This window comes from Haliaeetus albicilla, chromosome 30 (genome assembly GCF_947461875.1).
Source record: "Haliaeetus albicilla chromosome 30, bHalAlb1.1, whole genome shotgun sequence".
NCBI lineage: Eukaryota > Metazoa > Chordata > Aves > Accipitriformes > Accipitridae > Haliaeetus > Haliaeetus albicilla.
Window position 1 is genome coordinate 802,385 of NC_091512.1, and position 27,918 is coordinate 830,302.

At 56.0% G+C, this 27,918-nt stretch overlaps 1 protein-coding gene and 2 non-coding genes across 3 annotated transcripts; 1 reads left to right on the forward strand and 2 right to left on the reverse strand.

Moving 5' to 3' along the window:
- Positions 1-212: 212 nt before the first annotated feature.
- On the forward strand, positions 213-27,321 carry LOC138683014 (scavenger receptor cysteine-rich type 1 protein M130-like). Its single transcript, XM_069774535.1, is given in 19 exon segments — positions 213-293; positions 1,584-1,706; positions 2,026-2,413; positions 3,875-4,183; positions 4,848-5,171; positions 6,199-6,507; positions 6,736-7,050; positions 7,601-7,927; positions 8,014-8,328; positions 8,686-9,000; positions 9,468-9,530; positions 9,619-9,933; positions 10,354-10,389; positions 10,677-10,814; positions 11,569-11,664; positions 12,087-12,170; positions 12,380-12,532; positions 12,761-13,048; positions 27,224-27,321. Coding segments are annotated over 19 exon segments (4,077 nt in total).
- TRNAA-CGC (transfer RNA alanine (anticodon CGC)) lies at positions 15,765-15,836 on the reverse strand. The gene has a single exon. It is a non-coding gene; the product is annotated as a tRNA-Ala (tRNA).
- Positions 16,217-16,289, reverse strand: TRNAF-GAA (transfer RNA phenylalanine (anticodon GAA)). Its single transcript has one exon. It is a non-coding gene; the product is annotated as a tRNA-Phe (tRNA).
- Positions 27,322-27,918: the final 597 nt, after the last annotated feature.

Genomic DNA, 27,918 nt, shown 5'->3' on the forward strand with positions numbered 1-27,918 from the left:
GCACACAGCGGTGGCCATGGGAGGATGGCAGTGTTCACGTCACCCATAGCACCCCAAGGCTGTGGGGCTCGGTGCAGGGTGGCCGTGTGCTGTCACAAGGGCATCAGAGGGGATGGGATCCGCCTGGCCCTGTCACTGCGAGGCCGAAGGAGCAGCACCTGCAGCCCTGGCTGGAGCAGTTGGGGTAGGGGTGGCTCGGGGGCACCGCAGGGATGTGCCTGGGCACGGCGCCAGGAGGAAACCACAGACTTCCTCCGGAGTGCGGGGAGCGCTGCGAGGCCACGTGGGCTGCGGTTTGTGCACCTGCAGGCTGCAGCTCCCGACTCTTCTGCAGGGAATAACGGCCCCTCGGTGACATGCCGAGAGTCAGGGATGTGTCTGAGCCTCTGGGCTGCATGTCTGCTGCCGGGACAGGGACATGTCCCAGCTCCAGCTCATTGGAAGGGACCTTCCGTGGGGCTCTCCAGGGAGGGACGGGTGAGCCAGCGCTGCTGGGATGGGGCTCTGGCCTGGGCTAAGGCCCTTTCCCAGCTGCTGCTCCCAGCAGAGCGGGGTCTGAAGCAGGGGCAGGGGCTGTTTCCTTCCCTTCCTGACACAGCCCCCGGTGCAGTCTCAGCCCTGTGATTCCCATGGCACAGAGGTGGCTGGACACTCGCACCTGGGACTCTTGGATGTGCCCAGAATAAAAGATGCTCAGTGCTCCTAGTCCACACAGCATGGTTCAGGGGGTGAAAAACCTGTTTCCCCCCACAACTGGCCCTGTCTTGTGACAGCCCTCCACCACAGTGACGTGACACCTGTAGCGGAGCCATCTCTCATATATGGTCATGAATGGCGCTGGAGAAGTTCATTGGAGGGCTGGGCTGTGTCGGAGGGGAGATCGCTCCCGATAATGTCTAAAAAGGTGCTGCTGCTTCGATTGGCTCCTCCTGTAGCTGGGCTGGCATCTGCAGAGATATATTGCCCTCCCGTCATCATTGTCCCCATGAGTCCCCAGGAGCCGTGGCAGGGAATTTAACGTAGCAGGGATGTTCTGGCAGGGCAGGAGGCTCAGGATGGGCACCGAGGGACTCCTGTCCCCTCAGATGCTGTGGCTGCTCCTCTGGGTACAGCTGTGCAGGGGTAAGTGCCGACTCCTTTGTTCCACAGCCCAGGGCCAGCAGGTACCAGTGTGGTCATTGGGATTTGCCTGGGAATGGGGTTTCTTTGCAGGTGCTACTGAGATGAGGGGCAGAAGGTGCTCAGGTCCATGGACCCTGTGCCTTTCCCTGTGCCCATCTCGGTGGGTGAGAATATCTCCTTTTCCAGGGCTCCAGTGTTCAGGGCAGCCTGTGCCTGGCTGGATTCATAGACAACCTGTCCTGGGGTACCCCTTTGGCATCCCCTCTTCCCCAGCACTGTACCTCTGGAGCTGGTGGTGGCCTAGCTGGTGATGGCAGTACCCAGAGATGCCCAGGGCACTGCGGAGCTCTAGGGTACCTCAGAGGGATTGTGTGCTGCTCACTGCCCCCTTGGTCCAGGGGACCCCTGACCCCATGAGAGCGGTTTGGACCCCACAGAGAGAAGGGGACCGGGGCATCTAGAGTAGAGAGGCATCCTTCCTGGGGAGCTTGGTCCAGTGTAGGGACTGGGCTGACACCAGGGGCGAGGAGGGGACACAGGTTGGGGGATCCTCAGAATCATCTCAGTGCTCCCTGGGGGTGGGGGTGTGTTTGGATGGTGCTGGGGCAGGCACAGGCTGGTGCTGGAAGCTGCAGGCCTGCGTACATGGAGCTGTTGAGGGGGTGCTGGGCTGGGGAGTAGCGGGTTCTCAGTGCAGCGCTGGGCAGCGTGTGTGGAAGTGTGGATGGGGGGGCAGGTGGCTGTTGCCGTGGGAGGCCTTGTGCAGTGGGATGGTGAGTGACCCAGCTGGGCTGGAACTGGACACCCACAGCCTTGTGCAGCCCATGGGGATAGAAGGGACCCCTGCACTGCACCAGGGACAGCCTGGAGGGGAGAGGGCTCCTAGCCTTTGAATCGGCCCAGGTTGGGGGTTCCCCCAGACCTGCAGTGCTGAGGTTTGGCACTCTCCTGACCCATCCCCTGCTGGTGTTTGAAGGGGCTGCAGAGGTGAGGCTGGTGAATGGCGGCAGGCGCTGTGCTGGGAGAGTGGAGGCGAAACACAATAGCAAGTGGGGGACGGTGTGTGGTGACTACTGGAGCATGAACGATGCGGCAGTGGTTTGTAAGCAGCTGGGCTGTGGGTCTGCTGTTGGAGCTCCTCAGTATGGACACTTTGGGCCAGGATCTGGCCCCATTTGGATGGATGATGTTGGCTGTAATGGCACCGAGTCTGCCCTGTCTGACTGCGAACACAAAGGATGGGGTGAAAATAACTGTGAACACATTCACGATGCTGGAGTGACATGTTCAGGTAAGTGGACAGCACGTTCTTCACCTTTGGGTCTGGGATCGGGGAAGGGACCATGGCTGTGCCCTCAGGGAGCAACAAGTGGACACCAGAGCAGGGCCCAGTGATGCTGGTCTAACTGCCAGGCTGGGACTGTCATTGCTGATGTCCCCAGTCCTTTGGGAAGGCCCAGAGGGAGCCTACCCCAAGGTGAACTGTCCTTGCCAGAGTGTCTCAGTCACCCTCAGTCAGTATCTTGGGCTGCAGATGAGTCCTCCATCCCTGCCCTGGGCTGTCCATTGGGCTTCATCGATCTCCGCCCATTCTGCCAGTTTTCAGCCAACAATGCTGATGGTCCGTGTGCTGGAAACACCTGGGGGCACTTGCTCAGCACTCCACGCTTTGGAGGAACAGCATGAGATGGCTGATCCTCCTGGGTCATTCCCCTTCACAGGCATGATTACCTCAACTGAATGAAATGGGCTTTTCAGAGAGGATGAGTGCTGGGCCCTGCGGAATGGAGCAGGGTGGCCACAAAGCCCTTCACTGCCTCTGCCCGCCCAGGGCTCAGCTGTGTGGACCAGCATTTGCGAGGGTTAGGAGCTTGGCAGCTGCTTGACTCTGGCTGCTTCCTCCTGCACCACTGCATGCACAGGCTGGTACTGAGACATCCCTGGGGCTGTGAATAGTCCTGTGGGGACACAGCCCCACACAGGCAGCACTGCCCCACTGCCCAAGCCCTCCTGCCTGCCCATGGTTCCCCGTGCTGCCCCATGAAACAGGGTCTTTGCCAGCACTTACCGGCTCTGATCTGTGCCTGCTGTTACTGTCGGTGCCAGCGTGAGGCCAGGGCAGCAGGCAAGTCTCCTGCCTCTCTACCTGGCTGTCGGCTTGGGACCTGTGCACCTCCAGGCAGAGCGCTATGTCCCTGGCTGAGGAAAGCCCCTCCAAGCAGCCATTGGAGGGGTCTGAACAGGCACCAGGCATGATAGCAGCTGCACCATTTCTCTGCTCTGTGACATCTTCACCTAACAGGAATCTCCCAGCATGCCAGAACATCCCTGGGAGCAAGGTGCATTTCTGGCTACATGAAAGTGATGGTCCTGCCTGGTCCCAAGCTCTGCAGGGGCTGAGCAGGCTGCAGCAGTCTTTATCATCTGGGCCAGTTCTCCTGGATCCAAACTGTGGACACTACTGCAGTGCTGGGGGGACCATGCCAGGCAGTGCAGGGCACCCTGTACAGCAGCAGTTTGTCTGAGTGGTGCCTGGTGCTGTGACAGACACATACCCTCGAGTGCTGTGATGGTGTAGAGATGGGGTGCGTGGGGGTCTGGATGTGCCTGTGTCACCAACAACCCCCCAACAACTTCCTCTGGGATCTGCAATGGGCAGTTTGGTCACAGCTTGCTTGGAGGTGATGTGGGACGTGGGCATTTAACTGCCAGAGGGCTCTGGGAACTCCCAGTTGTTATGGGTTTTTTCCAGAATTTGTCCGGCTGGTGGAAGGGAAGAGCCGCTGCTCAGGACGTGTGGAGATCCATGACGGGGACCAGTGGAAAACTGTCTGTGATTCACACTTTGGTCCCAAAGATGCTGATGTGGTCTGCAGGGAGTTGCAGTGTGGAGTGGCCCTGCCTGTCAGTGGGCCAGCTCACTTTGGAGAAGGGGTCAGTCCCATCTGGGATGGAGAGCTGCAGTGTGTGGGCAATGAATCCCGCCTCATCTCCTGCCGCAGAGGGTCTTCCAGGGAGCGGCCCTGCACCCACACAAACAGCGCTGTTGTCACCTGCACACGTAAGGACTCGGGGACGGGTGCTGAACACTTGGGTGAGCTCCAGCCTGAGTGGGGGCAGGTTGTGCCTGTTGAGACAAGGGAAGTGGGCTATCTGTTCCCACAGGCTGGCAGAGAGGTGACCTTCCTGGGGGATCCTACACAGGGCAGGGCTGGGCTGCTGCCCAAGGACAAGGAGGGGTCATGTGGTGGGAGGACTCAGTGGGATCATTGTGTTGTTCCACAGAGGACACAGAAAGGCCTGAAGGCAGAGGATAAGCTGGGAGGAGGGCAGGGCAGGTTGTGGTCCGGGGGAGCTGGGGGCTTTGGGAAGAAGCATCAGTGTGTGCTTGGGGGAACCTTGGTGGGGTAGGTCTCTTCTCAGGGTGCTGGCAGGGGAGGAGCAGGTGCCCTAGGTGGGCATGGGCCAGGGGCAGGTGGCAACTGGCTGTTGGGGTAGAAGGAGGTGCCAAAGGCTGTGGGGCCACAAATGACCCAGCAGGGCCAGAATTGCAGACCCCCAGCCTTGCAGCACCCATGAGGATAGAAAGGACCCCTGCCCTGCCCAGGGGACAGACTTGGAGGGGAGAGGGCTCCCACCGGGGCACCTCTGATGCCACCCGGGCAGGGGTTCCCCCAGACGCACACTGCTGGGGCTTGGCACTGCTCTAACTGGTCCTGTGTCAGTGTTTGAAGGTGCTGTGGAGGTGAGGCTGGCAGATGGTGGCAGGCGCTGTGCTGGGAGAGTGGAGGTGAAACAACAGGGCCAGTGGGGGACAGTCTGTGATGACTACTGGAACATGAACAATGCAGCAGTGGTTTGTAAGCAGCTGGGCTGTGGGTCTGCTGTGGGAGCTCCTCAGTATGGACACTTTGGGCCAGGATCTGGCCCCATTTGGATGGATGGTGTTGGCTGTAATGGCACCGAGTCTGCCCTGTCTGACTGCAAACATAGAGGATGGGGTGAACATGACTGTGAACACAGTGAGGATGCTGGAGTGACATGTTCAGGTAAGTGGACAGCCTGTTCCTCCCCTTTGGGTCTGAGATTGGGGAAGGGACCATGGCTGTGCCCTCAGGGAGCAACAAGTGGACACCAGAGCAGGGCCCAGTGATGCTGACCTAATTGCCAGGCTGGGACTGTCATTGCTGATGTCCCCAGTCCTTGGGGAAGGCCCAGAGGGAGCCTACCCACTGCATGCCCAGGCTGGTACTGAGATGTCCCTGAGGCTGTGAGTAGTCCTGTGGGGATATGATCCTGTGCATGCAGTAGTGACCCACTGTCCAAGCCCTCCTGCCTGCCCATGGTTCCCCACACTGCCCCATGACATGGGGCCTTTGGCAGCAGTTACTGATCCTCATTTGTGCCTGCTGGTCTCTGAGAGTTGGCATGGGCCCAGTGGGATTATCCTCGCCTTCTGTCCGGCCATCCATCTGGGTTGTGGACACCTTCAGGCAGAGCACGGTGTCCCTGTCTGAGAACACCCTCCCCCCAAGCAGACATCAGAGGGATCTGAACAGGCACCAGGCATGATGGCAGCTGCACCATTTCTGTTCTCTCTGACATCTTCCACCTAAAAGGAGCCTTCCAACACCCCAGGAACACCCCTGGGATCAAGGGGTGCTTCTGGTTGCATCAGGGGGATGGTCCTGCCTGGTCCCAAGCTCTGCAGGGGCTGAGCAGGCTGCAGCAGTCATTATCATCTGGGCCAGTTCTCCTGGATCAAACTGCTCACATTACGGTGGTTCTGGGGGGACCATGCCAGGCCACGCGGGGGACCTTGTGTGGGAGCACTTTGTCTAAGCAGTACCTGTGGCTGTGAGTCTGTGACAGACACATACCCTCAAGTGCTCTGATGCTGTAGAGATGGGGTGCATGGGGGTCTGGATGTGCCTGTGTCACCAACACTTCCCCAACAGCTTCCTCTGAAATGTGCAAAGGAGAGTTTGGTCATGGCTTGCTTGGAGATGATGCAGGATGTGGACATTTAACTGCCAGAGGGCTCTGGGAACTCCAAGTTGTTATGTTTTTTTCCAGGATTTGTCCGGCTGGTGGAAGGGAAGAGCCACTGCTCAGGACGTGTGGAGATCCATGATGGGGACCAGTGGAAAACTGTCTGTGATTCACATTTTAGTCCCAGCGCTGCTGATGTGGTCTGCAGGGAGTTGCAGTGTGGAGTGGCCCTGCCTGTCAGCGGGCCAGCTCACTTTGGAGAAGGGGTCAGTCCCATCTGGGATGGAGAGCTGCAGTGTGTGGGCAATGAATCCCGCCTCATCTCCTGCCGCAGAGGGTCCTCCAGGGACCAGCCCTGCACCCACGCGAACAGCGCTGTTGTCGCCTGCACACGTAAGGACTCAGGGAGGGGTGTTGTACACCAGGGCTGTGCCAGGGGTTGGGGAACAGAGCAAGGACCGTGCTGGGCCAGGTGTGAGGACAGGAGGGATGATGGGATTGTCTGCAGCATGAAAATAGTGCAGAAGGAGAAGAAAGGCATGCTGTCCCTCTGGCCTCTCCGCCAGCTACTGAGGGTACATGAGCACCAATCCACCCTCTCTCCTCCTCCTCTGTCCCCAGAATACACAGGATTCAAGCTGGTGAACGGCAGCACAGTGTGTGCAGGGAGGGTAGAGGTCCAGGTGTCAGGGACCTGGGGGACTCTCTGTGCCTCCCGCTGGGATCTCTCGGATGCCCATGTTCTCTGTCGTCAACTCAACTGTGGGTTTGCTGAGTCCATTCCTGGAGGAGAGCATTTTGGGAGAGGGACTGGCCCTGTCTGGAGAGACTCATTCCACTGTGATGGGACAGAAGCCCATCTGGGACAGTGCCCAGTGATCACCCTGGGGGCCTCACCATGTTCCCATGGGAACAACGCTGCTGTCATTTGCTCAGGTGAGTGCTGGAAAAATGCTGCATAACTCCATTTGCCCTTTGTGTGTCATGTGGCCACACAAAGCAGTGATCCCACAGCAGTGCAAGGCTGAATTTCTCCCTGGAGAAACCCTGGCTTCCCCAGGAGCCATCTGGAGGGCTTTTCCTGCTCAGAGTGACCGCTATACTTTGGGAGAGCTGAGGGCTGAATGGAGGCAGGCATCTGCCCCCAGGGCAGTGGCATAGGCCCCATCACCATCACCAGGCCTGGGCTCCTCCGTTCTCCTACTGTGGGAAAAGCCCAGAGCAGGGCTGCAGGCCTGTGCTCCATCCCTCTGGCTGCAGACAACTGCATCCCATCCCCAGAGAGAGCTCTGCAGAGCCTCATCCCACCACCCAGGAAGCAGGTGCCCGGCTGCCCCCAGCAGCAGCAGATTTTGCCCTCGCTTCCCGTCAGCAAAAGGCTCAATCTTGTTGTGTTTGGGCGGAAAATCCCCCCCTCCCACTGCTCCCTGAAGGATGCCATGCTCCCTGGTGCCACCAATGGCTGTGGCATCTCTGCTCTCCCCAGGCTCAGCCAGCTTTGCATCCCTGCGGCTGGTGGGTGGAGAGAGCCGGTGCGACGGACGAGTGGAGATCTTCCAGCATGGGACATGGGGCAGAGTCCTGGATGACCAGTGGGACGTGCAGGAGGCCAGTGTGGTGTGCCGGCAGCTGCGGTGTGGAGAGGCAGGGACAGCCTACAACCCCCCAAAGCCTGAGCGAGGGACGGGTCCCGTGGGGCTGCGAGGGGTCCGGTGCACAGGGCATGAGGCCAGCCTGGCCTTCTGCAACACCTCCCTGCTCGAGAGTGCACCGGCGGCAGGGGTAGCAGAGGATGTGGGAGTCATTTGCTGGGGTGAGCGGCGCTGCACGGGCACCCCAGGTGATGGGGTGGGTGGGCAGCCGGCCCCTGACAGCAACTGGGGTTTCTACCCACTACAGGGAGCCGGAGGGTCCGGCTGGTGAATGGGACCGGGCGCTGTGCTGGGAGAGTGGAGATCTACTACCAGGGCATCTGGGGGACTGTCTGTGATGATGGCTGGGACCTGTCTGATGCCACCGTCATTTGTCACCAGCTGGGCTGTGGAGGGGCAGTGGAGGCAGCCGGCTCTGCTCAGTTCGGGGAAGGCTCCGGGCAGATCTGGCTGGATGGCGTGAACTGCTCTGGGGCCGAAGCTGCTCTCTGGGACTGCCCTGCCAGGCCCTGGGGGCAGCACGACTGCGGGCACAAAGAGGATGCCGGAGTCGTCTGCTCAGGTCTGTGCCAGGAGCTGTAGTGGGAGCCTGGCTCCCATGGAGGCCAGGACACAAGGAGAGATGGGCATGGCCAAGGCTGTCCCTGGCTGCCTCTGAGCTCCTGTCCGAGCATGTCCTGTGGATACCCATGCACGGGTACCCTCAGTCCCACTGAGGGTCCCTGGGGAGCTCAGCCATCCCCGAGGGTTTGCAGGAAGGGCAGGGGTGTCTGTCCATCAGGGGCTTCTCTCTACCTTTGGGTGCAAGGGGGACGTACTGGCCATGGCCTTACCCAGCTGTGGGCCTGGGGGGTGCAGAGGTGTCCTGGCTCCCACTGCCCCAGACCAGCCTGTTCCCCCTTGGTGCCTTTCCTCCCAGAGTTCATGGCCCTGAGGCTGGAGAACAGTGATGGCTGCTCCGGGCGCCTGCAGGTTTTCTACAACGGAACATGGGGCAGCATTTGCTCCAACTCGATGACTCTCGACACGGTGTTGCTGGCATGCAAGGAGCTGGGCTGCGGGGACGGAGGATCCCTGGAAACGCAGCTGCCTTATGGAAGGGTGTCTGGCCCTACATGGCTGGATAAGGTGCGGTGTGGGGAGAAAACCAGCTCCTTCTGGCAGTGTCCCTCTGCTCCCTGGAACCCACAGTCATGTGAAGACCCAGAAGAGGAGGCCCACATCACCTGCAATGGTAACTCTGAGCCACCTGGGCACCCCAGTGTCACTCTAGCTCCTGCTCCCTGTTGAGCACAGCCAAATGCGGAAAAAGAGCTTGGAGGGGCTTTTCCTTTCCATGTCAGTCCCTTCTGCTGCTGGTGGCAGAAAAGCGATCACAGCCACACACGTCCAGCAGCAGTTGCCACCCAGCAGCGCCTGGGGGAGGCAGAGGCATCTCCAGGTGAGGTCTCAGAAGAGACCAGACAGGGTTCAGAAGAGCCTTCCCTCCATAGACATGCTCCTGCTGCTCTGTTCAACTGGGACCTTTTGGGGCCGAGCAGTTGGGGTCCCCTCACAGTCCTGTGCGTGTCCCATGAATGACCAGGGTTCAGTTGCTGCTGTGATCGAGATGGCAGAGGGAGGCACAAGCAGAGGTCAGTCCTGCTCTCTTCTGCACAATCTCCCGAACCAGCCCTTTCACCACAGTGTTTCCTTCTTCAGGGAGACGCCCAGAAATGCCCTCGATCCCACTGGCCCCGTGCCCCAACTCCACGAGGTGCACAGGTAGGGAGCTGCTCCTCTGTGGATGCTTCTTGTCTGGCAGGGCTCTGCCTGCTGTCTCTGTGCCATGGGAGGTCTTTGCCTTCTCCAGACAGGGAGAAGATTCGTGCCGTGGGAGGTGAGGACAGGTGCTCGGGCAGAGTGGAGGTCTGGCACCGTGGCTCTTGGGGGACGGTGTGCGACGACTCCTGGGACATGCGGGATGCTGAGGTGGCGTGCAGGCAGCTGGGCTGTGGCCCCGCGGTGTCTGCCCTGCATGAGGCTGCGTTTGGGGAGGGGACGGGCCCCATCTGGCTGGAGCAGGTGGAGTGCCGTGGGACAGAGCTGTCTCTGCAGGACTGCTGGGCCCGGCCTGGGGATGGTGGTGCTTGCCGGCATAAGGAAGATGCTGCTGTGAACTGCTCAGGTGAGTGGCACGGATAGGACCCCTTGCTCAGGTATTAGCAGGGAGCTGGGGAAGACCTTTTGCTGCCTTGGTCCTGCCATGGCCCCTGACCTCCCAAGAGCAAGAACATTCCTGTGGAGTGCAGGAGCCTGGTGCCAAGTGGGGAGCAGCCTTGGTGGAACTGGATGTGTTCTGGCCATTGCCCATGGGGCCCTGCAGCCCCAGGGTTATCCCCTGGGCTATCTGTGCCATCCTGCCTGCCACCCGGAGCAGAGGCACTGAGCCTTTTCCCGGCCTCTCTTTCTAGCACTATAGGAGAGGCAATTTGGGTGGGATGTGTCAGGGACATCCATAGACACACACACGGTGTGTTGGGGAGGAGGCTCCCTGGTACCCGCACACCCACCCTCTCAGCCCAGCTCTCCTTTTCCTCCTCTGCAGCTACACCCAGGACAGCAGCATCCCCACCCCAAGCAGGTAACTTGTCTTCCCCCCGGGGCTGGGTATCCCCAGGGCCAGACTGTGACCCACAGCTGGGTGGAAGGGGCTCCTTGTTGGTGTGTGAAACTCCCAGGAGAAGGCACTGGTCTAGTGGTGAGGGGGCTAGGGAAGGTTGTAATTTACTCATCAGGGTAGCAGCTTCTCCATCGCTCATCCCTGGGGCCCTCCATCCCCTGCTGCCTTGTGTGATGGGGGTCAGGAATGGTGCTTTTTCCCCCTCACCCAGGCCTGCTGCTGGCCTTTCCATATTCTTGCCCACACAGAATCCCCCCAGGGCAGTCTGAGTGGCAGCGGGAGATTCTCAGTGCCCATGATCATCTGCATCATCCTGGGGGTCCTTCTCTGCCTGCTCCTGGCCCTCCTGGCTGGGCAAGCACTAAGCACCAGGGCTGGGCGCAGAGGTTGGTCTTTCCACAGTGGTCCCAGGGGAAGATAGATATCTCCTGGAAGGGCTGCAGGGTGTCAGTGTGGGGCACAGACAGAGCTGGGGGGATGAGACTCTGTGCTGCCACCTGTCCCATGCACCATCCCATTGACTGCCTGGCCGTGGGGCACCAGCAGCAAGGGGTGGAGAGAAACCAGAGGTGGGGGGAGGTAGCGATGGGGCGAGGAGAGAAATGTCAGAAATGGCAGAGTGGGGCTGGGAGATATGTGGGCAGAAAGGAGATGGCCAAGGCTGGCAGTGCTCTGGGTAGTGCTGGGGGTGCTCTGGGACAAGGGAGATGATGGAAGGAGTGCAGGGTAGCAGGGTCCGTCCCGTGGTGTCAGGCACCCAGGCTGTCCCTTCTGCCCAGCTCTGCCCACCCCCTGGCAGGACAGGGGCCCTACTCTACACCCGTGGGACAGATAGGGGAAAGCTCCAGGTGGAGAGGAAACATGGGAGCTGCTCCAGGGTCAGACAAGGGGTGCATGACCCTGGGGCCAGAGGGGCATGAGCACTGTCTCTGATGGGATGATGCGAGGGTGACGCTGCCCCAGATAATCTCCGCAGCGATGTTGCCCTCACTGGGGATGTGGCAGCTGTGCCTGGACAGTGCAGTGGGGCTGTGCTGTCGGGCCAGTCCTGGGTTGGCCCAAGGAACAGGTTTGAGGGAGCGCAGTGTGATCCCATTGCCCGTCTGCCTGTCCTTGTGCCAGCCCTACCTCTGTCCCCAGGCTCCAGGAGTGCTCAGGAGATGTTCCCTGAGGCTGTGTATGAGGAGATCAGTTACAGCCCAGTGTGGGAGAAGCAGGCAAGGTTTGGTCTCTCAGGTGGGTGTGGGTCCTCCCTGGACGTACATCTGCAGGACCCTTTCCCCTGGCCCGAACCCAGGGCTGATTCCCTGAAGCCCCCAGCCTATTGTGATGCTGGGGCCATGTGGTCTGTGGGGACAGCATCCAGGTCCTGGCCTGGGAGGGGAGCTTTCTCCCAACCAGCTTTGCCTGTCCCGCTGGACATCCCCTCTCCTCCTGCCCCTGCACCTCATGTGACACGCGTGGAGTGAAGGAAAGGGCTGTCCTAGGGCAGCTCTGCGAGCACCTTTGAGACAGGGTTTGCCCCAGGGAGGTAGGGTGATTTCCCAGCCCTCCTCCCCATGCAGCCCCAGCTCTGTGGGTCCCCCTTCCCCAGCAGCACTGACCACGAGCCAGGTCAGTGGGGCTCACTTTGTAGTAGCCACTGTGCATCTCTCCAGGCTCCTATTCAGAGGAGTCCCTGACCCAGCTGCAGTCCTACCCTGGGGTCAGCGAGGAGGAGGATGGTCTGGGATCAGCAGCAGGTAACAGAGGCAAGAAGGAGTTGATCTCCCTGAAGACATGTGATGGACAGAGGTGTCACTCCGTGTCACCGCTGGAGATGGGGAGGACATGGGGGTCTCCTGTGGTGCTGCCAATACCCGTGTCTCAGCCCTGTGTCCCTGCACATCTTCCTGTCCTCCGCTGTGCAGGATGTATCTTCTGACTGTCACCAGCTCCCCTCTCTTTTCAGATGTTCTTGTCCCACCCAGAGGTGACCCAGCAGATGGTTATGATGATGCCAGGGAGGTTTCTGATCCCGTGGAGGATGTTGCCCCTGGGCAGGGAGAGAGTGAAATGCCCAGGGAGCCTGAGGAGGGAGCAGAGCCCAGGGATGCACCCAGAGGTGAGAGGGAAATTTAGCACTGCTGGTTCCTGGGGTGCCATCCATGGTGCCACCCAAGTCACTGCTGTCCTGAGACCCCAGCCTCCTGGGAAGGGGGAACCTGTCCTGGGAGTTTTCCTTGGAGGGACTAGGGGTGGGAGAAGGAGCTGAATGTGGTGACGAGCAGGGAGGAAGATGATCTACAGACCCCATGGGGCAAGCTGCATTGTCCTGCCTTGCTGCTTGCAGGGACCAGCCTGTGCTCCTGGAGAAGTGCTGGGGTCCCTGGAGCTGAAGGAGACACGTGGCCCCTGTCCCTGGGGAGCATGGGCTATGATGATGCTGAAGAGGTGTCTCTGGCACATCCCCCTGAGGACACAATGGCTGTGACACCGGAGCTCTGTGCACAACAGTCCCCGAGCCCAAGGCCATGAGAGCCCATCCCTGCTGTGCAGCTGGGTGCAGCCAGGAGGGAGAAGAGGTCTGTGCAGCTGGGAGAGCTGCGAGCACCAGCGAACCATGTCCCTTGTCCCATGGGCAACAGAAACCGCCTGGAGTTTCCTCTATTTTTATTCCCATTTTTATGCTGTGCCTCATCTTTGTTCATAATAGAACAGCTGTGTTCAGCTTTGACCCAGAGCTGGTGCTTGCCTGCCCAAGTGTCAGGGCATCTTCCTGAGGCTGGTCAGGAGGAGCAGAGAACAAAGTCATGGAAGTGGGGAAATGGGCATGTCTCAGGGACAGCAGGCTTGGGGTCAGGCTGTGAAGCAGTGAGAGCCCATGGTCCCTGGGGAATAATCCTGCTGACAGAGACATTTCCATCCTACTGGCCACAGGCAGTTTCTAGTCAAAATGGCTCTCTGATAGGTTCCGTGATGCACCTCAGTTTGAGCACCCATTTCCTCGCCCTAGGGTTTCCCAGCTGCTCTTTACCCCAGGCAGGGCCAGAGCCGTGCTGGTCCCACAGTGCAGAGGCCATGACAGAGCTGCCGTGTCAGGGTAAGCCCTGGGCTGTGGCCCCACAGAAGTGAGCCCTGAGGTGGCCACAGTGCCCTGAACATCCCAGCCAGCCCCAGGGGGGAACATGGCCCATGGATTACCTCCCACAATGGTTAGGAGGCATCTCTGCTCCCCACTGCCCCAGCACAAGGTGCAGAGCTGCTTTCTGGGATACACAGGGCTGGGATTCCCTCTCCTCATGCTCTGCCAGGACCCCAGTCTCCATGGGCTGCTCCTGCTGCCTTGGGCCCTCGCAGACCCTGAGCACTCTTGTCAAGGCACTGAGCTGCCTTCTTCCTGAGCAGAGGCTGTAAGGCCCCACAGCAGCCCTGGGACCCCCTCCTCCTGCTCTCCTCCAGCCCCCACCCCTGCCCTCCTGCTGCTTCACCAGGGATGTCAGTTTGGGTTTGTGTCAGGGCAGTACTTGTGTGCAGGCACAGAAGAGAGGGAAGCAACGGTGATGGGGGCACCTTTCCCCCAGCACTGTTGGAGGGCTGGGGGGATGAAGAAAAGATCCCCAGGAGATGTATGCTGCAGCCAGAAGCCTTGGTCCAGTCCCTGGCCTGGAGAAGGGCTCATCTGGCAGGATCCTCACGTGGGCACATTTCCATGGCAGAGGAGATTTTGTGTCCCTCCCCTAAAAGAGGCACTGCTGGGAGCTTAGCCAGGGTCCTTCTCCCTTGGCTGTGGCTTTCGCCTGCCCCAGTGCCCATGGGCAGAGAAACTTCTTACGTAGCAGCCAGGCGGGGAGAAGGGTTTGACACCTGGGCAGGACCTGGCAACCCAAACCACCCTCCCTGGTCCTGCTGGTGGGTCTCAACACCCCTCCGGCACTTCCCCAAAAGGCTTCTCTGCTGCGGGCTGGAAGGTGCCTTGGCTGTCTGTGGCAGGGTTCGATGTGGGAAGTTGCTGGAGCTCAGTACTGCTGCAAGCAGCAGGATCTGGCCCTAGAGGAGAAGCGGGGAGGAGGTGGCTGTCACCAGCACCCTCTCCCACTTCAGCATTGCCCCATTCCCTGCTGGGAGCTCCTCCACCCCTGTGGTGATCCTGGGGGGATATGGGAGAAGCCCAGGCACACACATCCCTCTGCCCCATACCCCAGAGCCTTCCTGCTGGCAGACCCCATGGGAGAGCAGCGTTCCCAGGGTGAGACCCCCATGGTGATGGTGATGATGAGTGCCCCCATGGGCACTGCAAACACAACATCCATCCCCTGGAAAACTCCCATGGGGGCAAGCTCCAGCCCTGCATCTCAGAGAAAGAAGGTATAAAAGTGAAGTAAAGAAGAAGGGGGGATTGTCATCTTCTGAACACAGGATGGTGGGGGCTATGGACAGTATGGACACTGACATGCAGACTCAAGGTGCTCCAAGTGGGGACTGGGGAGAGGAACCCAGCGCCTGTCCTGTGACACCTCGCTGCCAGCTCTGCCCTCCCACAGGTGTAATATTTCTCCCTTACTCTGGCACCTGGCAGACATTTTCCTCTTCCTCCTGGGGGAGATGAGCCACAGGCCTGTGTGTGCTTGAGGGGGGCAGCACGCCTGAGCAGGAAGAGCCTGTTTCATGGCATCTGGGGACCTGAACAGTCTGGCATTGCAGGCTGGGTCCATTCTCTGCAGCAAAGCAAGATTGTTGCTGTACCCCAAATCTGTGGTTGTTCCTGCAGCTCCCGAGGACCTGCCTGAGCGGGGGTCACAGTGAGACCCCCAAGTCTCAGCACTGCAACCCCCATGCTGGGCAGAGCTTGGCTGTTTAAAGCCCATAGGAGAACAGCCTTATTTTTTTGAGTTTTGGCTCACCAGGGTGCTGGGCACCCTGCAGTGAGAATCCATGTCTCATGCCCCATTTTGATTGTGGGGGTTATTGCCAGAGGAGCAGCCGAGGCACCATCTCCTGGCCCTCACTGCCTGTGCACAGCTGTGGACAGACCTGTGACTCCCTGATCCTACCAGCACAGGGTGGACGGAGTCACCACACACCCCAGGAGCAAGAGGTGGGCACCGGCCCCACCAGTCCCACCTCTGCAGGGCTATGCTTGACCTCAGCAGATCCAGGTTCCCTGAGCTGAGGCTCTGCTCAAGCCAGTGGCGATGGTGGAAGGAAGACTCCAGCTGAGAGTCCCACAGCCCTGCCCAGCTCACAGCCAAGCCCTTGGTGGGCAGGGCAGGCCCACAGGGCCTGGAGAGGAGCAGTGCCCAAGCTCCAGCCCACACCTGCCTGAGGCTGGGCAGTCAGGGCAAAAGCACCACCCCTGGAGATGCCAGGGATTGAACCCAGGACCTCCCACATGCGAAGCGGGCGCTCTTCCACTGAGCTACATCCCCTTGATGCCTGCTAGTAGGAGAGACGCTCTTCTCCTGTGATGTGTCTATGACAAGGGGAACAGTCTGTGCACCATCGAGAACAGCAAAGAGGAGAGAGACAGGGTCTTTGCAGAGACCCCGCAAAGGAGAGATGCCAAGTGCTGTGGAGCAGGGAAGGAGGGATGGCTGGAGACCACCCCAAAGAAGCACTGAATGGAGAGTCCTGTCCAGGGGAAGGCTGGGGGCTTGCAGTGCAAGAGGAAGGCTCATTCTAACCTGCAGATCTGCAGCTACAGTGCACGGGCAGTGCTCTGGCAAGAGGTGAAGGAGCAAGTTGGGCCACGGCAGGCTGGAAGAAGGCAGGCAGGCAGTCTCTGCAAAAATCTACAGGAGAAAATCGTTGCTGAAGCCCGGGGTTGAACCAGGGACCTTTAGATCTTCAGTCTAACGCTCTCCCAGCTGAGCTACTTCAGCCCTGCCCCAGCAGCCCTTGTCCCAGTTCCTCTGCCAGGCCACAGGCTGACACACACATGAAGAGAGCTCCTTGGGGACATTCCCAGGGAAAAGCTGTGCCCAGTGTCGGGCAGAGGGGACCTGGCCTCTCCCTGCCTCCATGGCCAGGTAGACTCCAGGTGTGGGGTGGGTGCCAGCTTACAGTGGGAGTGCCAAGATATGTGTCGGGCCTCAGTTACAAAGGTGAGTGGTGAAGGCAAGTGGGCAGGCCAGGCACAGGCAGCTGCCAAAGCTGAAGGTGGAAGAAGGGTGGGGTTGGTGGAAGACCTCTCTCATAGGGAAGAGAGGGTCCAGGGGAGGCAGAGCTTTTGCTGCTGCCTTAGGCTTTTGCTTCCTTCTTGCACGAGCAAGAGTGTTCTGTTCAACGTTTGGAGACCATATTTAGGGGGAGAGAAGGCTTGAAAACCTCCAAGGATTGGAACTGCACAACCTCTCAGGGCAACCTCTTCCAGTGCGTAAGTGACCTTATGGTTATGACCTCATGGACCTCACCTCCTGCCTGAACATTCTTTCAACTTTTGTCCCTTGCCTCTCCTTTTCCCACCATGCACCACGATGAAGAGCCTGGCTCTGTTTTCTTAACTGCCTGATAGGTACTGAAATGCTCCCATGAAGTTTCCCAAAGCCATCTCATCTCCGTACTGAACAGTGTTCCCTCAGCCTTTCCTCAGGTGGAAAGTTCTCCAGCCCCGTGCACACCCCGCCACACCTGACTGTATTGGTGCCCCTTCACTGAACTTGCTCCCGTTGATCAATGTCTTTCCTGTGCTGGGGGCAGGAGGCCCCAAACTCAGTGCAGGGCTGTGCATGTGGTCTAGCAAGCAGTGAATGGAGGGGAAGAATCCCTCCCCCTCGTCTCCTGGCCATGCTTCTCTTCATACAGGCAGGCTGCTCTTGGCCTTCTTGGCCACAGGGGCTCACTGCTGACTCATGTGCAGCTTGTTGTCCACCATGACCCCCAGGGCCTTTTAGGGGCACCCCAGGGGTAGGGCTTGTGTCCTGGTTTCAGCTGGGATGTAGTTAACTGTCTTACTAGTAGCTGGTACAGTGCTATGTTTTGAGTTCAGTATGTGAAGAATGTTGATAACACTGATGTTTTCAGCTGTTGCTCAGTAGTGTTTAGACTACAGTCAAGGATTTTTCAGCTTCTCATGCCCAGCCAGGGCACCTGACCCAAACTGGCCAACAGTGTATTCCATACCATGTGACGTCCCATCTAGTTTAGGAACTGGGAAGGGGGGGGCAGGGATTCGCCGCTCGGGGACTGGCTGGGTGTCGGTCGGCGGGTGGTGAGCAATTGCCCTGCGCATCATTTGTACATTTCAATCCTTTTATTACTACTGTTGTCATTTTATTAGTGTTATCATTATCATTATTAGTCTCTTCTTTTCTGTTCTATTAAATCGTTCTTATCTCAACCCAGGAGTTTTACTTCTTTTCCTGATTTTCTCCCCCATCCCACTGGATGGGGGGGGAGTGAGTGAGTGGCTGCGTGGTGCTTAGTTGCTGGCTGGGGTTAAACCACGACAGTCCGTTTGGCGCCCAACGTGGGGCACGAAGGGTTGAGATAACGACAAACCTGACCAGAGCTTGTTAAAACAAATTTGTCCTAAGCATTCATTATGTTGATTTATGCATTCTTAGAGTTGTTGCTCTGGTTTTTAAGGCTCTGTTATGTATCACCTCGCTTGCTGTATGTAGTTCCTCTTCTACTGCTTATCATCCGTGGGAGGTGGATTAAGGTTTTCGCTTTGATGTATGGTATAACTCTGGTTTATGGTATGATAAAGTCATCAGCTGTGGGATTAATCCGGTATTTGCACTTAGCATTGTCACCTTTATACTGCGGGAGCCATCTGTGGGAAACTATTAATAATTATACCATTTACCTTTCCTCCATGGAAAACCAGTCTATGGGTGGGGTACCTTTCTTCCCCTCTCCTTTCTCCTTCGGTCCAGTTACAATGGTGTTTGAGAATTTTGAAAAATTTGAATACTCCTGGAATGTTGGGACTAGCACGGTCCTAGCCCTACTGCTAGGAATTAGCATACTTCTGAATGTGGTTCAGCTCTTGTTTAAGGTTAAACAGCTATTTAAGAAGATCACCCAGAGATGTGCCCCAAGGCTGGATAATTATGAGTGGCAGGGTGTGTGGGGTAGTATGGGCAAATACCTAGAAAAGTGGGCACCTCCGACGTTTTGGAAATTCACCCCTGAACAAGTGCACGATCCAGAAGAACTAGTAAAATATTTGGAAAAGGTATGCTGTCACCCCGGCAGCTCCAGAGAGATACAAATCACTGCAACGTGCTGGGGCCTGGCCCATGCCTATCGAGCCCTGTTTGACACCACTCAGTACCCTCAAGGGGAAGAGAAAGTCTCTGGACCTAACAACAAAATGGTGAGCACCGCGGCCACCCAAACCTTGGCAACGGGCGCTGCGGCCCCTCCAGCCCCGGCAAGGAGCATTGCAGGCACCCAGACCTTGGCGACAGGCACCGTGACCCCTCCAGCCCCGGCGACGAGAACTCGGGCTACCCAAACCTCAACAACAGGCACTGCAGCCCCTCCAGCCCCGGCAATGAGTACAGCAGCCACCAAAACCTCAGCAATGGGCACTGCAGTCCCTCCAGCCCCAGCGACGAGCACTGCTGCTACCCAAACCTCGGTGACAGACACTGCGGTTATCCAAAACCCAGTGAGCGATACTGCAACTGAACCAGCGGACCAACCTGCACCAGCATCAGTTGCCCCCGTACAGAAAAAGAAATATACAAAAAAATCAGTTCGCTTAGTGAAGGATGAAGATGAACCAGGGTCATCACGGGAACCGGAGGAAGAGGCAGAACCAGAGGTAATAACCCGGTCCCTATCCTTGAGTGAGCTGCGGGATCTGCGAAAAGACTTTGGCCGCCGTATAGGTGAGCATATTATCACCTGGCTCCTCTGATGCTGGGACAATGGGGCTAATAGCTTGGAATTAGAAGGTAGGGAAGCCAAGCAGCTGGGATCGCTTGCCAGGGAAGGTGGCATTGACAAGGCAATTGGAAGAGGGACACAAGCCATCAGCCTCTGGAGGCGACTCCTGTCAAGTGTGAAGGAAAGGTACCCCTTTAAGGAAGATGTTATATGTCAATCAAGCAAGTGGACCACCATGGAAAAAGGTATTCAATATCTGAGGGAATTAGCTGTGCTAGAGACGATCCATCATGACCCGGACAACCCACAATTACCCAAAGATCCAGACGAAGTCCAATGCACACGACCCATGTGGCGGAAGTTTGTACGGAGCGCACCATCATCCTATGCCAACGCATTGGCAATAATGGCCTGGAAGGATGAAGAGGCACCGACAGTGGGGGAAGTGGCTCGCCAACTCCGTCAATACGAAGAAAATCTCTCCTCCTCCCTACAAGCCTGCATTGCAGCTGTGGAGAAGCTGTCCGAGGATGTCCAACAAATCAAAGAGGATATGTCCTACTCCACATGTGTAAGGACCAATGTCTCAGCTATTAGGAGTGAGCACTCCTCTTCCCAAGAGAGAGAATATAGAAGGTACACACCGCGAGGTGCCCTGTGGTTTTACCTATGTGATCAGGGAGAGGACATGAGGAAATGGGACGGAAAACCTACCTCGGTCCTAAATGCACGGGTACGTGAACTGCAAGGAAAAACCGCCACAAAAGGGGATTCTTCCAGGAAAAATGCCGCTCCAGTTTCCAAACAGAGTAGAAGGGCTGATTTCATTTCCGATCCTCTTGAAGGGACTTCTGAGCCAATTTTACAAGAAGTGAATACTGAATACTGTAACCAGAATTAGAGGGGCCCTGCCTCCAGCCAGGTGGAGGAAAGGGATAACCGGGTCTATTGGACTGTGTGGATTCGATGGCCTGGCACGTCAGACCCACAGGAGTATAAAGCTCTAGTAGACACCGGCGCACAGTGCACTCTAATGCCATCAAGTTATAAAGGGACAGAATCCATTTGTATTTCTGGTGTGACAGGGGGATCCCAAGAATTAACTGTATTGGAAGCTGAAGTAAGCCTAACTGGAAATGAATGGCAGAAACACCCCATTGTGACTGGTCCAGAGGCTCCGTGTATCCTTGGCATAGACTATCTCAGGAGGGGGTATTTTAAGGACCCGAAGGGGTATCGATGGGCTTTTGGTATAGCTGCCTTGGAGACGGAGGGCACTGAACAGCTGTCTACCCTGCCTGGTCTCTCTCAAGACCCTTCAATTGTGGGGTTGCTCAAGGTTGAAGAACAACAAGTGCCAATTGCTACCACGACGGTGCACCGGCGGCAATATCGCACCAACCGAGACTCTCTGATTCCCATCCACAAGTTGATTCGCCAACTGGAGAGCCAAGGAGTGATCAGCAAAACCCGCTCACCCTTTAATAGTCCCATATGGCCAGTGCGGAAGTCTAATGGGGAGTGGAGACTAACAGTTGACTATCGCGGCCTGAATGAAGTTACCACCGCTGAGTGCTGCCGTTCCAGATATGCTAGAACTTCAATACGAGCTAGAGTCAAAGGCAGCCAAGTGGTATGCCACAATTGACATTGCTAATGCGTTTTTCTCAATCCCTCTAGCAGCAGAGTGTCGTCCACAATTTGCCTTTACTTGGAGAGGTGTCCAGTACACTTGGAATCAATTGCCCCAGGGGTGGAAACACAGCCCCACCATTTGCCATGGACTAATCCAGACTGCACTGGAAAAAGGTGAAGCTCCGGAACACCTGCAATACATTGATGACATCATCGTATGGGGCAACACAGCAGAAGAAGTCTTTGAGAAAGGGAAGAAAATAATCCAAATCCTTCAGAAAGCCGGTTTTGCCATCAAAGAAAGTAAGGTCAAGGGACCTGCACAGGAGATCCAGTTTTTGGGAATAAAATGGCAAGATGGACGTCGTCAGATCCCAATGGATGTGATTAATAAAATAGCAGCTATGTCTCCCCCGACTAATAAAAAGGACACACAGGCCTTCTTAGGTGTCGTGGGGTTTTGGAGAATGCATATTCCAAATTACAGTTTGATTGTAAGCCCTCTCTATCAAGTGACCCGGAAGAAGAATGATTTTAAATGGGGCCCTGAACAACAACAAGCCTTTGAACAAATTAAACGGGAGATTGTTCATGCCGTAGCCCTTGGACCAGTCCGGACAGGACAAGATGTTAAAAATGTGCTCTATACTGCAGCTGGGGAGAATGGCCCTACCTGGAGCCTCTGGCAGGAAGCACCTGGAGAGACCTGAGGCAGACCCCTGGGGTTTTGGTGTCAGGGATATCAGGGATCCGAGGCTCGCTATACTCCAACTGAAAAAGAGATATTGGCAGCATATGAAGGAGTTCGAGCTGCCTCAGAAGTGGTTCGTACTGAGACACAGCTCCTCTTAGCACCCCGACTGCCAGTGCTGGGCTGGATGTTGAAAGGGAGGGTCTCCTCTACACATCACGCGACTGACGCCACGTGGAGTAAGTGGATCGCACTGATCACACAACGGGCTCGCATAGGAAACCCCAGTCGCCCAGGAATTTTAGAAGTGATCACGGACTGGCCAGAAGGCAAAGATTTTGGAATGTCACCAGAGGAGGAGGTGGCACGTGCTGAAGAAGCCCCGCTGTATAATAAACTGCCAGAGAATGAGAGGCAATATGCCCTGTTCACTGATGGGTCCTGTCGCATTGTGGGAAAGCATCAAAGGTGGAAGGCTGCTGTATGGAGTCCTACACGACAAGTTGCAGAAACTGCTGAAGGAGAGAGTGAATCGAGTCAGTTTGCAGAGGTGAAAGCCATCCAGCTAGCGTTAGATATTGCTGAAAGAGAAAAGTGGCCAGTGCTCTATCTCTATACTGACTCATGGATGGTGGCAAATGCCCTGTGGGGGTGGTTACAGCAATGGAAGCAGAGCAACTGGCAGCGCAGAGGTAAACCCATTTGGGCTGCCGCACTGTGGCAAGATATTGCGTCCCGGCTAGAGAATCTGGTTGTAAAAGTACGTCATGTAGATGCTCACGTACCCAAGGGTCGGGCCACTGAAGAACATCGAAACAACGAACAGGTGGATCAGGCTGCCAAGATTGAAGTCGCTCAGGTGGACCTGGACTGGCAACATAAGGGTGAGCTATTTATGGCTCGATGGGCCCATGATACTTCAGGCCATCAGGGAAGAGATGCAACATATAGATGGGCTCGAGATCGAGGGGTGGACCTGACCATGGACACTATCGCGCAGGTTATCCATGAATGTGAAACATGTGCTGCAGTTAAGCAAGCCAAGCGGTTAAAGCCCCTGTGGTATGGAGGGCGATGGCTGAAATAGAAATTTGGGGAAGCCTGGCAGATTGACTATATCACACTCCCACAAACTCGCCAAGGCAAGCGCTATGTGCTTACAATGGTGGAAGCAACCACCGGATGGCTGGAAACATATTCTGTACCCCATGCCACTGCCTGGAACACTATCCTGAGCCTTGAGAAGCAGGTCTTGTGGCGACATGGCACCCCAGAAAGAATTGAGTCAGACAACGGACTCATTTCCAAAACAACCTCATAGACACCTGGGCCAAAGAGCACGGCATTGAGTGGGTGTATCATCTCCCCTATCATGCACCAGCCTCTGGGAAAATTGAGCGATACAATGGACTGTTAAAGACTACATTGAGAGCAATGGGGGGCGGAACTTTCAAACATTGGGATACACATTTAGCCAAAGCCACCTGGTTAGTCAACACCAGAGGATCTGCCAATCAGAGTGGCCCTGCCCAATCAGAATTTTTACATACTGTAGAAGGGGATAAAGTCCCTGTAGTGCACATGAAAAATATGTTAGGGAAAACAGTCTGGGTTACTCCTGCCTCAGGCAAAGGTAAACCCATTCGTGGGACTGCTTTTGCTCAAGGGCCTGCGTGCACTTGGTGGGTGATGCAAAAAGATGGAGAAGTCCGATGTGTGCCTCAAGGGAATTTGATTTTAGGTGAAAATAGCCAGAATTAAACTGTATGACTTTAGTTGCTAACTAACCCTGCTACTGTATGTTATCATTACTATAATTGTTATATGCTATATCCATAGTACTATAGTAAGAATCACTTGGATCGAGCAAGAAAGAACTGTGACAAAACTGAGCAAAGCGCAGTAGAGGTGGAACCAGAACTGACTCCAGCATGCAACAATCCAACGGTGCACACCATCCTCCTGCTGCCTCCAATGTCACCTGCTCGTCACACCGCACTGAAGCACAATCCTGCCCTGCCGACTGAGAGGACTTTGCACCATCCCTCCTGCCCAGAAAGACTGGTATGACAGATGGAGCCCAGAGTCGGGAACTAAATGAACTCAACAAACATTTTATGAACATGACCCATAAACTAAAGGAATGATATCTCTGTGTGTGTATACTTTTTTATATATATATATATATATATATATATAAATATATATATATATATATAAAATTGTTCGTATGTCTCAAAGGGATGGAAAGGTGGTGATGATTGATGAGAATGTAACTAAAGGTATGGGAACTGAGCATGACATCAATGCTATAGAATAAGGGGTGGATACTGTCCTGGTTTCAGCTGGGATGTAGTTAGCTGTCTTCCTAGTAGCTGGTACAGTGCTATGTTTTGAGTTCAGTATGTGAAGAATGTTGATAACACTGATGTTTTCAGTTGTTGCTCAGTAGTGTTTAGACTAGAGTCAAGGATTTTTCAGCTTCTCATGCCCAGCCAGGGCACCTGACCCAAACTGGCCAACAGTGTATTCCATACCATGGGACATCCCATCTAGTTTAGGAACTGGGAAGTGGGGGGCAGGGACTGGCTGGGTGTCGGTCGGCGGGTGGTGAGCAATTGCCCTGCGCATCATTTGTACGTTCCAATCCTTTATTACTACTGTTGTCATTTTATTAGTGTTATCATTATCATTATTAGTTTCTTCTTTTCTGTTCTATTAAATCGTTCTTATCTCAACCCAGGAGTTTTACTTCTTTTCCTGATTTTCTCCCCCATCCCACTGGATGGGGGGGAGTGAGTGAGCGGCTGCGTGGTGCTTAGTTGCTGGCTGGGGTTAAACCACGACACCACCCTTCCTATTTGACCCTCCGCGTTAGGGCCGGTATCCCTACCCGACGTTCCAGGGTAGTTCCCGTGCCCCCACCGGTACTCTGCGGTTGTACCGAAACCCTTTGTGATGCGCCAGAGTCCACCAGCTGTCCCTACGGGCGCGCAGGGTTAGACCCGTCCTCCCTACCTGAGCCTCCGTGGTCGGCCCGGTATCCCTACCTGGTGCTCCGGGGTAGGCCTGGCGTCTCCTCTTGACACTCCGGGGTAGTACCGCTACCCCCGACGGTACTCCGGGGTTGTACCGGTACCATCACCTGTACTCCAGTGTAGTACCGGAACCCCTACTGGTGCTCAGGGGTACACCTGCTTTCCCTATGGTCGCGCGGGGTTAGACCCAGCCTCCCTACCCGGCCCTCCGGGGTAGGCCCGGTATCCCTACCCGACGTTCTGGGGTAGTTCCGATGCCCCCACCGGTACTTCGGGTCTAGTACCGGTACCCCCACCGGTACTCCGCGGTAGTATCGGTATACCCACCGGTACTCCTGTGTTTTACCGGAACCCTTTGTGATGTGCCGGAGTCCACCAGCTGTCCCTATGGGCGTGCTTGGTTAGACCCGCCCTTCCTACCTGACCCTCCAGCTAGGCCTATCTAGTCTGGTTTCTGTCTGCTAGATGTACAGTACCACCTTCTCCCACGAGATTTACACTTCAACAAAACCCAAGCCGGATGCCCATTGTTATATAGTCCAGTTGCAAGCCCACATACAAAGCAGGGAATCACCCCTATCAATACGTAAAGACATTCACACATTAACAAACATACATACACCTATAAATTTCAACATATCATTTCCACACAGCCACACAAAATCTTTAACATAAAATTTCCAAACATTCACATCATACAATCATTGCTCCAGTTGACAACCTTCAGCAGCTGCAAAAATGTACCAAGCGCAATTGCGAGGGGGTCCACTTACCCCCAAAATGCACCAAGCGCAATTGTGAAGGGGTGCACTTACCCTTCTCCTGCCTCTTATATACCAGTCATTGACAGGTCTGTCCTGGCTCCCGATACTGGGATACAGCGGTCACCCCGGATTTGCTCGACCTACCCCCAGGATTGCTAGCGGCCGCTCTATCGGTCAGCAAATCCCCCCTTGTTACCATATAGGGTACCCTCCTCTCATACGGGGACTACACTGCATGCCAGACATCTCTGCACGATTTACCAGCTGCCCTGGCCTGTACTTTTTACAGGCTCCCTCTGTGACACATACCGTTTGGTCCACGGCTTCAGGAGGTTGTTGTCTGCTCCCGTGGTGAGCGGCTGGCAGCAGAGGCTCCTCCGAGGAAAGTGCTCGGGGCGCACCGAGGGGCGTCTGCTCCGCAGTCGGTCCTGCAGCCGAGCAGAGAGTCCCCTGGCTGGCTCGCCAAAACTGACATGTCGAAACAGACTCCACAATCAGTGAGATTGTAAAGTAGGTATGTTCATTCAGCGCTGGTCAGCACGGGGGGTAGTAGCACCAAAGTCGCGCGCCCCTGACTCGGCAGTTCGCTTTAAATTTATACAGTCAAGTGTTACATATACATAGAGTTTTGCAATACGCCTATACATTGGCATGACCTATCCCCGCTTCATATTAAAATTAGTTCCAAGAAGTCATTTCCCTAAGTTCTTCCCGACTACGCCTGCGCAGTGCCTCCTTGTGGTGGTCGTCAGGGGTCGTGAAGATGAAGGCTGTATGTCTTCTTCACGGTGAACTCTTAACCTTCTGTCCCTGCGCAGACTCAGTCACTCCCTGGCATTTATCCAAATCACAAGGCCGGTCTTGGCTGGTTCTTGGGGTCGACTTCTGCTTCTTATCAGGGACTATCTCCTGTCCCAGCCAGCCTCAACAATGCAAACATTAAACATCACCTCTCATCCCTTGGGCCATGTGTACCTCTACTGAAATTTCTTTAACTTCATTACAAGCTAGAGAATTATTAAACAGTTCCTATCTACATCCATATATCTACTATATCTACTAAGGTTCTTTTGGCTCCTCGTCTCAGTATGGAGAGAGGGCAAGGGAGGTGGGAGGTCTTGGAGGGAGCTGGGCTGAGCTGGAAGGTTCCTGGGAGGGAAAAACACCTGTGTAAAGCTTGTACTGCGTAACCGTGCTGGGTGAGGCCTCGCATCAGGGGGTTTGTGGTGCAGAGGCAGGGCTCCTGGATGGGGGCTGAGACATGCAGGTGCAGGAGAGAGGAGGCCTGTCTGTGCCCTTGGTGTCATGGATGGACTGGGAAGGTGGCCCATGGCCTTTGTCACCCCCCCAGCCTCCCTCACCAGCCATTTCTAGCACTGGCTGTTCACCCAGTTTATGCTAAGTCTGGCTGTGAGGCTATCTCTATCCTCCAGCTGGGCTCAGTGCCTGCAACGGGGAAAATGGGCAGCTCTGCCCAGCTTCTTCTGAAGAGCGAGTGGGGCCCCGAGCAGCAGTGACTGGCCATGTGCGTGCCTGGGAGAGAGACTCAGGGCATGTCAGTCAGAAACAAGGTGATGGCTGATGGCTTTAGCAAATCCTTACAACCATGTCTGAGCCCAGAAATGGAAAGCAGTTGATCTGTGTGAGTGGAGGAGGAGGAGGAGGTTTGTCCTGGGAAGATGGCAGGAAGCAATGCCCCTCTTGTGCACGTCAAGGATAATGGCGATGTTTCCATCTTGTGTGCATGCCTCTACCTGGCAGATAGGGAATGCCTGCTGCTAGGGGTGGCTGTGCTCAGTCATGCCTCATGAGCTGACCTTGCTCTCTTCCTCTCCTTCACTCCCCAGACTTGGACGGACCACAAGAAACATCCATGATCCTGGAAAAGGCAGAACCCTCTTGCCGTGCCATAACTGCAGGGGAGGCGGGAAGTCTGGATTTGTGAGACCCATGGCAGTGCAGGGAGAGAGCGGTGTGTGCATAGCAGCGAGTGTGGTAGAGGCAGGGAGAGGACCTGAAGTAGTGATTTTGAGGCAGCAGAAGGAGGAGGACGTGCATTTCAGTGCTGGGATACAGAGCTAAGTACAGCAGCAAAGCAAGTCAGGGACTGGGACGCTTTGGGTGCCAGAGGAGCATTAGCTGGGTATTGGAAGAAGTCAGACAGGTTGTGGGGAACTCCCAGGCATTGTCAAATCCTCAGGTAACCATAGCTTTGTGTTTGATGGGAGAGCCAGTGAGGACCAATTAGCATGTAAAAGTCACTTATTTGCTGGCTTAGGAGGCAGACAAGGATGCTTAGCAGAGAATTACCAAGGTAATTTATTCTCTCATTTTAGCTGTGCCCTAGCCTAATGCATGGAGGACCCCAATACAGAGGAAAGCAGGGTTTGCCTCTGTTCCAATACAGCTGTAGAGACCAATCCAATTATTCATGTTAAGGGATGACCCCATCATTTATTAGTGCTCGCGTAATCGGTGTGTACTTGTCCCACACGGGATCAGTACACGCTGGACCTGTGCAGGTGATGCAGAGGTATGGTCA